This window comes from Galeopterus variegatus, unplaced genomic scaffold (genome assembly GCF_000696425.1).
Source record: "Galeopterus variegatus unplaced genomic scaffold, G_variegatus-3.0.2 Scaffold259, whole genome shotgun sequence".
NCBI lineage: Eukaryota > Metazoa > Chordata > Mammalia > Dermoptera > Cynocephalidae > Galeopterus > Galeopterus variegatus.
Genome location: NW_007726370.1, coordinates 763,379 through 775,520, shown reverse-complemented (window position 1 = coordinate 775,520; position 12,142 = coordinate 763,379). Strand labels below are relative to the sequence as shown.

Genomic DNA, 12,142 nt, shown 5'->3' with positions numbered 1-12,142 from the left:
GGGGGGGGGGGGGGGGGGGGGGGGGGGGGGGGGGGGGGGGGGATCACTCTGGGGAACAGACCTCACCTCAGTCTGTTTGGGGCTGGGCCTTAAAGACCGGCCCTGTATTCAAAGCCAAGTGAGACATCAGGGGTTGGGGATTCAGAGGTTGGGGGTTTAGGTGCTGGGTGAAGAGGTACTGGGTCTACAAAGAAAGAGACTTGGAGGGCTGCTCTCAGTTTACCTACCTGGAGAAGGTGTGACAGGCTGAATGGGTGTTCTGAGAAGAGGCTGTGGGATCCCCCTCTCCCCTGAGTGGGGCTCTGCAGCCCTCCTCCTCCCCATTAAACAGCAACAACCGTGCTGATGGCGGGACTTGGCACGAACTCCCTTCCAGGCATTATCAGACACCCCAGACGGTGCAGGCTGCTATCAGGTGGGAGCCCAGAACAGCCAAAGCTCTGTACCCTGATCAGTGGGAAGGCTGGGAGTTGGGGCTTCAAATTAGCTTGGCTTTACATTGCCTGGCTTGTGAGCTCCCAGGTCTGAGCCCTGTGGCAGGAGGGAGCCCCTGCCAATTAACCCATCATTGTCTCCCAGGGACCCTTGGTCAGTGCTGCATGGGACTGTGTGGAGGCCAAGGCTGGTGCAATTATAGCTGCTCCAGTGCCCTGGGGGCAAGGGAGGAGGGGATGGTTCCCCCTCTTCTGGGTGGGATGGGACTGTTGGATCAAGCCACAGGCAGAACCTAACCTGCAGGAGACCTGGATCCTGACTCTGGGCTTGATTTCTGCCTCAAGTGGGGGAGGGATCTGAGGTTCTGCAACAGAGACTTCCACCCTGATGTCCTGGGAGCCTGAATAGGGGACGTGGACACACATAACAGAAACGTAGTTTGTAGTCATATAGCCATCCAATTACATGGTGACAAGTTCCTGGTCCCTCAGTCACTCAGACTATATTATTCCTGCAGTATAATTGTGTGTCTTTGCATGCATATAGACCATGCACAGACACACGTTTCCCAGGCACCAAAACACAACCACGTGCTATATTGGTTGCACAATGTTATACAATCCCTCAGACACAGAATTCATAATCACACAGAGAGGCACTGAAACAATCACACACACAATCCCACTGATACTACAACTCAGCCACAAGGAAGCAGACTTATGGGGATTCCATAAGCAGACTTTATGGGGGACATAATTCAATCTACTACATTGTTTGATTTCTTTTACATGAAATATCCAGAATAGGCAAATCCGTAGAAACAGAAAGCAGATTAAAGGTGACGGGCTGGGGCCAGCCCGGTGGTGCACTGCTACAGTGCACCGCTTGGGAGCGTGGCGGCGCTCCCGCCGAGGGTTCGGATCCCACATACAGACCGGCCGCTCACTGGCTGAGCGAGGTGCGGGCGCGACACTGAGGGTTGCGATCCGTTGCCAGTCACGAAAAAAGACAAAAAGGAAAAAAAAAAAAAAAGGTGACGGGCTGGAGAGGGAAAATGGGGAATGACTACTAATGGGTACAGGGTCTCCTTTTGGGGTGACAGAAATGTTCCAGAACTAGATAGAGGTGGTGGTTACACGTCATTGTGAATGTACCAAACACCACTGAATTATATACTTTTAAATGGTTAATTTTTTATGTAAATTTCACCTCAATGAAACAAAATAGCTGGAATTAGAATGGTTTTCTGGAGAGGAATACAGAATTTCTCTTGGGGAGAGATCTCCCTGGTTTAGAATAAAGCACTACATAGGCGTATTTGGCTCTTCAAGGTGAGGCAAGAGAACAGGGTCCAGAGAGAGGGGGACATTTGCCTGGGAGACAAAGCCCATGGGAACATGTGGCCAGGAGGGATGATAGACTTATCTGAGCTTCAGAGAATTCCAATGCCCATGTCAGCTCCAGGGCAGGGGGCTTTGGGGAAAGGAAGGAGTGGAAGGAGAGAGGCCACTGGCTGCAGGAGGAGGGAGGTGACCAGAAGAATGAGAGCAACGCGTAATCCCAGACATTTCAAAGTGGTGATGGACTCGCTGTTGTGTGAGTGGGAGGGTTCGAACTATCTTATCTGGATATTAAGGGTGAAAGGGCCCAGAAGTTGGGAGGGTCCAGGGACACCCAGGCCCCAGCCATTTGAGAACATGCAGGCCAGTGATCACACTCCAGCACAATCCCACAATTACTCCCATCACACTCAGAGAGGATATGCAAGGCAGCGCACACTACATACACAACTACACAGAGGGTTGATGTGGCAGGAGGTGTTCCTGGGTGGACAGAGGTCTGGCCTGGGAATCAGGAGGCCTAGATCCCATTCCTGCTCCCTGCTCTGCACTTGGCCCACTGTGACCTTGAGCAATACCCCTCTGTTTTCTGGGTCTTACTTTCCACAGTTGGGAAATGGGTGGGTCATGGTAGATGTGTGGCTTTCAGATACAGAGATGGTCAAACACTAAACGACCAGATTCAAACATGCACCACACAAATGTTCATGGGGAAAAAAAGAAAGAAAAATAAATGTTCGTGTTAGAGACCTAGGTGGAGCACAGCTGCTCACTCAGGCACATACATGTCACACTCAGGCACATAATCACACACAACTGTATGTAGACCAAATCATACAGACACATATAGATACACAATCACCCAGACGTGCACACAAATATCCAGTCATATTATCACAAAGATAATAGGCACATGTAGACAGAAAACCACCAAAACACAGTCACACTCTCAGTACCACACAGAATGTCATTTGTATTAGTCCATTTTTACTGCTTATAACAAAACACATGGAACTGGGTAATTTATAAGAAAAAGAAATTTATTGTTTACAGTTTCTGAGGCTGGGAAGTCCAAAGCCCAAGAAACACATCTGGTAAGAGCCTGGCAGTGGTAACAGTGACAGCAGAGTATGACATTGTGACAATAGTGGAGCAGAGAGAGCAGAGACACTAACCTTCTCATTCACTCTCCTCTTAAAGCCCTCCAAACCATGCCCACGAGCATTTTTAATCCATTCAGTAAAGCATGGTCATACAATCTAGTCACCTTATGAAGGCCTCACCTTTCAATGACCATAATAGTATTTCTCACCCTCAACAGTTACAGAGGGATTAAGTTTTGGGGGGACATTCAACCCAAGGCAGCATTATACAAGCCTACAATTACACACAAAAAAATCCTACATTCAGCCACATTTACAGACATACAGACAGTCTACACAGACAGAAACCACCCGTGGTTAACAGAGACATAGGAATACAGTCACAACACAAGCACTTTTGCAACCACTCGGACACAATCATATACAGACACTGGTCGTCTCAGACAGAATCACATGCCCACAAACACAAATATAGGCTGATGTAGAACATGACCACGCAAACATACTTGTAAAGACTCACAACTATTGACAGCATCACACCAACACACAATTACAATCACAACCACAGAACACAACCACTCACATAACATCATAGAAACACACAATCATTTCCACCAAAAAAAGCATACACTTTGCCCAATCACACACTCAAACACACAGTTACAACATCACATAACATTCCACAGAAACACAGTCCCACACAAATACAGTCAGCCAAAATCCACACCACAACCACACTGTCATAGCCCCACAATGTCACAGGCACACAGTCTCACACGCATACAGATACAGTTACTCAGGCACAATCATAACATAGATGCACAGAATCACACAAGGCAATACACACACACACACACACACACACAGACTGGCAGACAGAGTGGGCTGGGATCGTCCACTCGCGGAGCCCACCTTCTCCTCCACCAGCACCTCATTAGAGGAGACCTCGAGGTCTGGCCTCCCGGGTTCCAGGACTCATTTTCCTCGTGTCTCCATTCATTCATGGCGACTGGCCGGTGAGAGGATCAGAACCCTTGACCTTGTTGTTATCCGCACCACACTCTACTGAGTGAACAAACCTGCCAGCCCGTTTCTTTTTTTAGCTCAGGTATCCACACACACCCCCTACTATTGGCCAACCAGCAATGGCCTGAACCTCCTCCTAGGGCCAATCAGAGCAGAAATACAGCTAGCCAATAGGGTTAGCGCACTTGCCTTCCTCCCCGCCCCTGTTCCGCTTCTTAAAGGGGCTAACATGTCTCGGCCTAGGCGCGCCTGCCTCTACCCGCAGGGCTGCCGTAGCCTTTCTTTTAAAAGAGAGAGCCGCGGATGAGCCTTCCTGAAGGAACCAATGAGAAGCCTCATCTGACTTCCCCCTCCTCCCACCTCCACTGAGGTCAAAGGCCTTCGTCAGTTGCAGTCCACAGAGCTGTGAGTCCGGCAGGATCAGGTAAGGAGAGCGCTAGGTGCCGGGGTCGCGGGTGGGAGCCGCTCCGCTCTGATGCCCCGACTCCTCCAGGTCGCCGTCATTGCTCCACTCCCTTGTCCATCCGCTGCCTGCATGGCCCTGAGATGCGTCTCCGCGCGGCTGCCGAGTCGCGTACCCTGCTTGCGTGTCCTGCGCGCGTGGATCTCGGCGGCGTCGCAGACAGGTCAGTGCGTGGCCAGGGGTGGGGTGGGGAGGGAGAAAATAGGGGTTCAGGGACTCTTCCAGGGTGACTTTTCTGTTCCGTGTTTGCAGAAAAGGGCGGGAGGACGCAGAGCCCACCGGCCAAGTGTAAGGACCACCAGTCGCGCCGTCGGTCTGTGGCCCCTGTCCAGCTCTCTGTTTGCCCCGGGTGGACTCTGTCCCAGAATCCGAGGGCGGCCCCGGCGGGGAGGCAGGACCGTGACCAGCGCTAGGGTAGTGAATGTCCAGTGCCTGTAGGGTCGGAGAAAGGTCACCTTGTCTGTCCTGTTTGCAGCCCACATCAGCAAGGAGGCACATGAGGGTGGAGGGGTGAGTCTCAGGGTCCAGGAGAGGAGGGCACGGTGGTCAGGTAGGCTGCGCTGAGTTGAGCTACCACTCCCCACCCCAGCCTCGCGTCCAGAGTTTGACTGGCGGGACCCGTTGGTGCTGGAAGAGCAACTGACCTCCGATGAGATCCTCATCAGGGACACCTTCCGCACCTACTGCCAGGAGCGACTCATGCCTCGCATCCTGATGGCCAATCGCAAAGAAGGTGCCTGGGCGGGGCGGGTGGGTGATGCCTGCTGCACCTCTCCCACTTGAACCGCACCCTCTGCCATTTGCACAAGCTCTGCCTGCTCTAGCCTCTGGGCTTCTCTGTTCCTGCATCTTGGGGCCTCCAGTGTGGGTTCTGGCTGGCCCTGAACTTGGGCATCTGTCCCTTTGCAGTTTTTCATCGGGAGATCATCTCGGAGATGGGAGAGCTGGGCGTGCTGGGCCCCACCATCAAAGGTAGGGATGAGTTTCTCTCTACATTATGCAGGCCCCACTGTGTCCTGAAAAGCCCCCTCCTTTCCCTGATCTGTAGTTTTCCACTCTGTACAGTGGGGCTGTTATTTCTCTGAAAGAAGCTGTGGGTATGAGATGAAAAAACCCTCAGCTAGGGCCAGCTCAGTGCCTGCCTCCTTGAGTGGCCCTGTCCAGCTGTCTCTTCGGTCCCAGGAATCCCTGGTCCCAGCTAGGCAGAGTTTTGTCCCTTTTGACCCACTTTCCCCTCCTCTGCCACCACCAGGGTATGGCTGTGCTGGTATCTCCTCTGTGGCCTATGGGCTTCTGGCCCGGGAGGTGGAACGGGTGGACAGTGGCTACAGGTCAGCAATGAGTGTCCAGTCCTCCCTTGTCATGCACCCTATCTATGCCTATGGCAGTGAGGAGCAGCGGCAGAAGTACCTGCCCCGGCTAGGTGAGTGACTGACCATAGGGCCAGGTGGAGGGAAGACAGTCCTTGTGGCCTGGAACTCAAGGGTACGGCCATCCCCCGAGCCTATTCTCTGCCCCTATCTCAAAGATAGCACCAGTGGCCATCTGGACCCCCTGCCAGACCCTGGGCCTTACTGGGACATCTGATCCCTCACCCTGACCAGCCTCCTCCTAGGTCTCTTTTGACTCTGCCCCTCTCTCACCACCATCACCTCCCTCTGCATTTGCTTTCCGTGCTTCTTATCCCAGCCCAAATTTTAAAGTCAACTTCCTAACCTAGTCCATGAGGTCCTGTGTGACCAGGCCTCTGCTGTCCTCTCCATCTTACTTCTGGCCACTCTCTTGGTTGCTCCTCCCCAGCCAGACTCAGCTACTTGGAATTCTGCAAACGTACAGCTGGGCCTTTGCACATGCTGTTCCTGCTGTCAGCACTGCTCTTCCCCACACCCTCCTCCTGCTCAGCTCCTCACTGCCAACTCCTTCCTGACTCCCTGGGGTCCTCCCCATCAAGCCACATGATTATGGCCTGGAGAAAGCTGTCTCCCTCACCACCTAGGAGTGCTGTGAGGCCAGGCAGGATTTACCTTGCTTATCAGGCCTGGCCTAGTGGAGAGTCTAATTGGGGGTTGAGGGGATGAACAGGGCCAGGCAGCCTCACGACTCTGTCTTGTGTCTGCAGCCAAGGGGGAAATCCTGGGTTGCTTTGGGCTCACAGAGCCCAACTGTGGAAGTGACCCCAGCAGCATGGAGACCAGAGCCCGCCACAACCCATCTAGCAAGAGCTATACCCTCAATGGGACCAAGACCTGGTGAGGGGCCTGGGCAGGAGGCAGGCAGACAGGGGTGGTGGGATGGAGGTGGGGGTTGTAGCCAAACCCCTCATGGACTGTCCCACCCTCAGGATCACCAACTCGCCTATGGCCGACCTGTTTGTAGTGTGGGCTCGGTGTGATGATAGCTGCATCCGGGGCTTCTTGCTGGAGAAGGGGATGCAGGGCCTCTCAGCTCCTAAGATCGAGGGCAAGTTCTCCCTGCGGGCCTCGGCCACGGGCATGGTCATCATGGATGGTGTGGAGGTGCCAGAGGAGAATGTGCTGCCCCATGCATCCAGCCTGGCGGTGAGTGGTGGCTGCCTTGGGAACTGGTGTTGGGTCACTGCTGGTTTACTTTTCTCAGGCAGGTCCCATGCTGGGGAACCAGGTGGGGACCAAGAGACATGGTCCCTGTGCTAGTGGAGCCCACACAGTGGTGATTCTGAGGCTTGGCCTGACTTGCTGATGTGCCGAAAACTGCTGCTGTCTGGTGACTGTCTTGCTCACACTGGCTCTGCCCAGGACACCAGGGCCTGAACCAGCTCTGTCCTTTGATTCACATGCATCTTCCTGCCTCCTCATGGCGGCCTCCTAGACCTGAGCCTTGGATCTACATTCCCAGGCTGGGTAGAATTGTGTGCAAATCAAGAGTGAACAGGCACTGCGTAAGGCCTGCCATGCACCTGCTTTGGTGCCAGGGCCCTGTGTGATCTACATGGCTGCCCTGAGTCCCCCACGTCTGGGCTGTCTGGGAGGGGCTTTTCCCAGCTTGCTTCCAATTTTGTTCTGCACAGGCTCTCTCAGTGTCTCCTGGGCGTCTCTGAGGCCCCATCTCAACCCTATAGGGTCCCTTTGGCTGCCTCAACAATGCCCGCTATGGCATCACGTGGGGCGTGCTTGGAGCTGCCGAGTTCTGTCTGCACACGGTGCGGCAATACACCCTGGACAGGTGTGTGGGAGTTGTGTGACATGTCCTGCAGGAGTGAGGGAGCTTGGGTTCTATCCTGTACCCCACCAGCAACTCCCCAATGTTCTCCCCCTAGGCCTAAGTTCCCCACGCTGTGAAATGGCTATTGACGGGCTGAGGCAGCCCGGGAAGGCTTCCTGGAGCAGTGGGGCCCTGGGATGGGGACTGGGGAGTGGGACTCCCCTGGCCCTTACCCTGACCTTGCCTGTCTAGGATGCAGTTTGGTGTCCCATTGGCCAGGAACCAGCTGATTCAGAAGAAGCTGGCAGACATGCTCACCGAGATCACACTGGGCCTCCAAGCCTGCCTGCAGCTTGGCCGCTTGAAGGATCAAGACAAGTAGGGGCTGTGTGTGGGGGGAGGCAGCTGCTGCAGGAGGATGCTGTGCTCCTCCTGGGGAGAAAGGTCTTTCCTACCTGGTGGCTCTGGGGACCCATCCCTTTTTCTCCCTCTTGGCCTTAATAGCCTGGAGCAGGGATGGCCTCACTGGACCCTCATTGGGAGCCTGGTGGCTGTATCAGGGATTCCCTCTCACTCCCCCACAGCTTGGCTGGGTTTTCCTGGGTTCAGGGTGCCTGGATGCCTGAGTGGAGTCAGTTCTTTGTACCCCAACTTGTTACATGTCTATGCCACTCCCAGGGCTGCCCCAGAAATGGTCTCTCTGCTAAAGAGGAATAACTGTGGGAAAGCCCTGGACATCGCCCGCCTGGCCCGAGACATGCTGGGGGGGAATGGGATTTCTGATGAGTACCACGTGATCCGGCACGCCATGAACCTGGAGGCTGTGAACACCTATGAAGGTGGGGGCTGGACCCTGTGGGGGAAGGTCACAGTGACCCCAGTGTCAGGGGAAGGGGGACAGTGATGAGGGGTGGGGACAACAGGCCCAGGTCTTCTGGCTGTCACCAAGTAGCAGTGTGACCTGGGTCAAGTCACACCCACATCCCTCACTGGAGGTGCTCATCTGGTGACCATGGAGGTGAAGGGCTTCACGCACTGCACAGGAGCCCTGCTCAGGCTGTGCAAGATGCTCCCAGCCCTTTCTCCCATTATGCTGGGGAGGACAGGCATTCCTGGGACAAGTATGACCTCTGCGGGTCTCCCCAGAGTGAGGAACAGTTCCCAGCAAGCAGGTGGATACAAGGGCATGAGAGTGAAGCTACACACAGGAATCACCACTCCATTTTATGTTAAGAGATTGGCTGGTTGGCTCAGTTGGTTAGAGCCCAGCCTTATAACCCCAAGATCATGGGTTCAGATCTCATACCGGCCAGCCACCAAAAAGGAAAATAATAATAATAATAATTTATAGACTGTGGTGTTTGCATCTCACAACTGGTTGACTCACACTGGGGCCCAGAACCCCTTGCTTGGTGGGAAGACACGTGGGAAAAGATAATTAAAAAGGAAAAGAAGGTGCAATCCATTGTGAGCCATGCAGAAACAGAGGGAGACCTTAGGAGCTCCCTGAGCAGAGAAGCTTCCAGGCAGAGAAGACAGCATGTACAGAAGCTGATGCCTTTCCTGTGTGCCCCCAGTGACTAAGGAACTGAACCAAGGGGAGGTCCCTCAGCCCCAAATCTTGTTTCTTTTGGTGGGGGGTGGGGGGTGGGAACAGCTGGCCCACATGAGCATCGAAACCCTTGACCTTGGTATTATAACACCACGCTCTAACTAACTGAGCTAACCGGCCAGCCCCCAAATCTTGTTTCTATTAGGCAGGTGATGGAACATTCCAGAAACTTCAAGAGGGAAGGATGGGGGAATGAGGGGATCCTACAGGTGTAGGACTCTGAGGAAAAGCAGAGGGGACTTTCCAATGGTTTTACGTAACAGAGGAATAGGTCAGATTTGTGCTTTTGGAAGTAAACAGTTATTTGACTTCATAAAAGGGAAGCTGTAATCTCTGCCTTCTGCCCTGGAAGCTGGGGAAGAGCAAACCAGACATGAGGGAGTTGGGTGTGCGACACTGGGTTAGGTGGCTTCAGTTGAGGGAGATCAGCCATGACACAGTTTTTCTGACGTGTCCGTTTTCCATCCCTCTGAGTAAGAAAGGGCCTGCCATGTTTCTACGTAGCTAATCAGCTCTCAGCCTCTGTGTGAAGGAAGTGTGGCTGGATTGGAAATCAAATGTTTAATCAACTGTGTGGGGTTAGGGTGGGCCCACGGCAGGGGATAGACTTGCTTCATGTTTGGGGCTAGCACAAGGAGCTTTGGGTTTTTTGTTTGTTTTTCCAAGATGCATTACAGAACTGTGAAAAACAATTTCTCAGCGTGGCCTGTACGGTGGCCTCTGAGCCTTCTATTGGTGGCTGTCACTAAGCCGCAAATCTCCTGGCAGCTGTCAGCATTTGTCATCTTTGTGGGTCTGTTCTTCTGAAGTAGGAGCCTGGGGGGACATGGAAGATTGACTTTAAAAGGAAGGTGTGAGCTGTTAGACTCTAAACCAACTGTATATTAATCTTCAGGTACACATGACATTCACGCTCTGATCCTCGGAAGAGCCATCACGGGGATTCAGGCTTTCACGGCCAGCAAGTGAACCTACTTCACCAGGGCCCAGATGCTCTGAAGCCCCTTCCCAGAGAGTCGCCTGGTGGGACACTGAGGACACCATGTTCTGAGCTTAGCAAGGGAGGTGGCAGATGGAGCTAACTTTTATGGTGGGAAGTGAGAGACACTGACTTTTAAATATCAGAATTGCCCTTCGGAAGTTGTTCAGGTATGCAAGAAGATGGGAATCTCTGTACTGAGTTTCTCAATCCACGTTTAACCGTGGATGAGAACAGACTCCATTTACCTTAAGACATAAGCTTCTCTTGATGGGGGTAATGGGGAGCAGGGAGAGGGAAGGAGCGTGACTAAAAGGAAGGAATTTGCACGAGACCAACCTGGCAGCTGACTGAGCAGATCCCCTCACACCAGGTGTTCACTGTGTGCCCTCTGACCCTCCATCTGAGGGGGAAGTGCCTTATGCTGGACATAGGAACAGGGCAAGGGAAATAAAGAGTCTGCATGTCTGACCCCTCTGTGTTGGGCCATGTTTACTGATAACCATCTGAGAAGTCGTTTCAGCCACAAGAGAAACAAACACGTCTGGGGGCTGAGAGTGGCTGGGATGGGGTGGGGACTCTTCTCTTAGGGTGACCTGGCCCATGTCTCAGTCTTAGGCTCTGCTATAATAAATAAACCCGGGGAAGGCGGTGCCCATGCCCCCAGGCATGTGCCAGGGCTACAGGACTCAAGGCTATGGGTGGAGGGGACAGTTTCTGACTGGTGGAGGCACTGGATGCTTTGTCTTTTTGTCACCACACAGCTGACTACTCAACGGTGGGAAATGACACTGGTCCAGCTTCTTGGCTGGGACACACCATGTCACAGGGGGCCTTAAATAGATGGCAAGAGCACCCACAGGGCTTTGTGATGATTGTGACCCTGTGGGGCTAGAGCCAGGTGCTCGGTTTCTGTTCACATCCACTCTCAGCTGAGCCGTTACAACTCCCCTTCCTCAGGCGGTGCCCCCTGTATGAATTTTCTCATACCTCAGGCTGGACACACAGGTCTTTGTACACAGTCTCCACGGTGTGGCAGACTTGTTTGAGCTCTGTTTCCAGATGGTTGATCGTTGTAATCTTCTCGGTGAACTCTTGAAGCTTTTCCTGGATGATTTTGTTGTGATGATTATAAATCTGATACATCCTCTCCTCTAACTTCTCTGTCAGATCCGAAACCTTTTAAAGAATAAGACATGTTCTTGGAAAATCAAATGAGAGGCAGATATTTGTTCTAAGTGGATCTCTTAGATTTCTGCAACTTATAAAAGTGGTAAAAACGCCGGCCCGGTGGCGCACTGCTACAGTGAGCCGCTTGGGAGCGCGGCGGCCCTCCTGCCGAGGGTTCGGATCCCACATACAGACCGGCTGCTCACTGGCTGAGCGAGGTGCGGGCGCAACACCAAGGGTTGCGATCCCGTTGCCGGTCCCGGTCCGGTATGGGCGCGACACTGAGGGTTGCGATCCGTTGCCGGTCACGAAAAAAGACAAAAAGGAAAAAAAAAAAAGTGGTAAAAACTACTCCAGTGACTGGAAGTCAAATTATCTATATATTGTTTTGTTTTGTTTTAAAAAGCAAGAGGCAAAAGTATATATGGTTATTCGTCACATAACAATGAGGATATATTCTAAGAATGGTGTTATTAGGCGATTTAATCATTGTGTGAACATCATAGTGTGTACCTACACTAATCTTGACGTAACCTACTACATACCTAGGTTGTGCAGTGTAGCCTATTACTCCCAGGCTACAAACCTGTACAGCATGTTACTGTACTGAATACTGTGGGCATGGTATTTGTGTATCTAAACATATCTAAACACAGAAAAGGAATTTTTCAGCTCTATTATAATCTTATGAGACGACTGTCATATATATGGTCCATCATTGACCACAACGTCATTATGGGGCACATGACTGTATACAGTAGAAGCTCAACCAGGTTAGGAAGAAAGTACACTAAATGGGGACTAGAAGAAACATGCAACAAAGTGGCCTCTGGG

The 12,142-nt window shown here is 52.6% G+C and overlaps 1 protein-coding gene across 2 annotated transcripts; it reads left to right on the top strand.

Moving 5' to 3' along the window:
• Positions 1–4,274: 4,274 nt before the first annotated feature.
• Positions 4,275–10,609, top strand: GCDH (glutaryl-CoA dehydrogenase). 2 transcript variants are annotated; one of them, XM_008566652.1, is made up of 12 exons: positions 4,275–4,328; positions 4,398–4,530; positions 4,620–4,655; positions 4,957–5,100; positions 5,277–5,339; positions 5,620–5,790; positions 6,487–6,616; positions 6,709–6,925; positions 7,465–7,568; positions 7,800–7,925; positions 8,226–8,386; positions 10,055–10,609. In XM_008566652.1, the coding sequence occupies exons 2-12, from the start codon at positions 4,440–4,442 to the stop codon at positions 10,126–10,128; spliced, it is 1,317 nt and encodes a 438-aa protein (XP_008564874.1). In that variant the 5' UTR covers positions 4,275–4,328; positions 4,398–4,439; the 3' UTR covers positions 10,129–10,609. The 2 variants fall into 2 exon arrangements, with proteins under 2 accessions (XP_008564874.1, XP_008564875.1); XM_008566653.1 differs by lacking the exon at positions 8,226–8,386.
• Positions 10,610–12,142: the final 1,533 nt, after the last annotated feature.

What these genes read in the sequence shown, in the direction of transcription:
- GCDH (XM_008566652.1), top strand. Translation starts at nt 4,440, where the DNA reads ATGGCCCTGAGATGCGTCTCCGCGCGGCTGCCGAGTCGCGTACCCTGC. An exon ending in GCTGGGCCCCACCATCAAAG is followed by an intron (nt 5,340 to 5,619) that starts GTAGGGATGAGT and finishes TGCCACCACCAG; the next exon opens with GGTATGGCTGTGCTGGTATC. An exon ending in GGCTGTGAACACCTATGAAG is followed by an intron (nt 8,387 to 10,054) that starts GTGGGGGCTGGA and finishes ATTAATCTTCAG; the next exon opens with GTACACATGACATTCACGCT.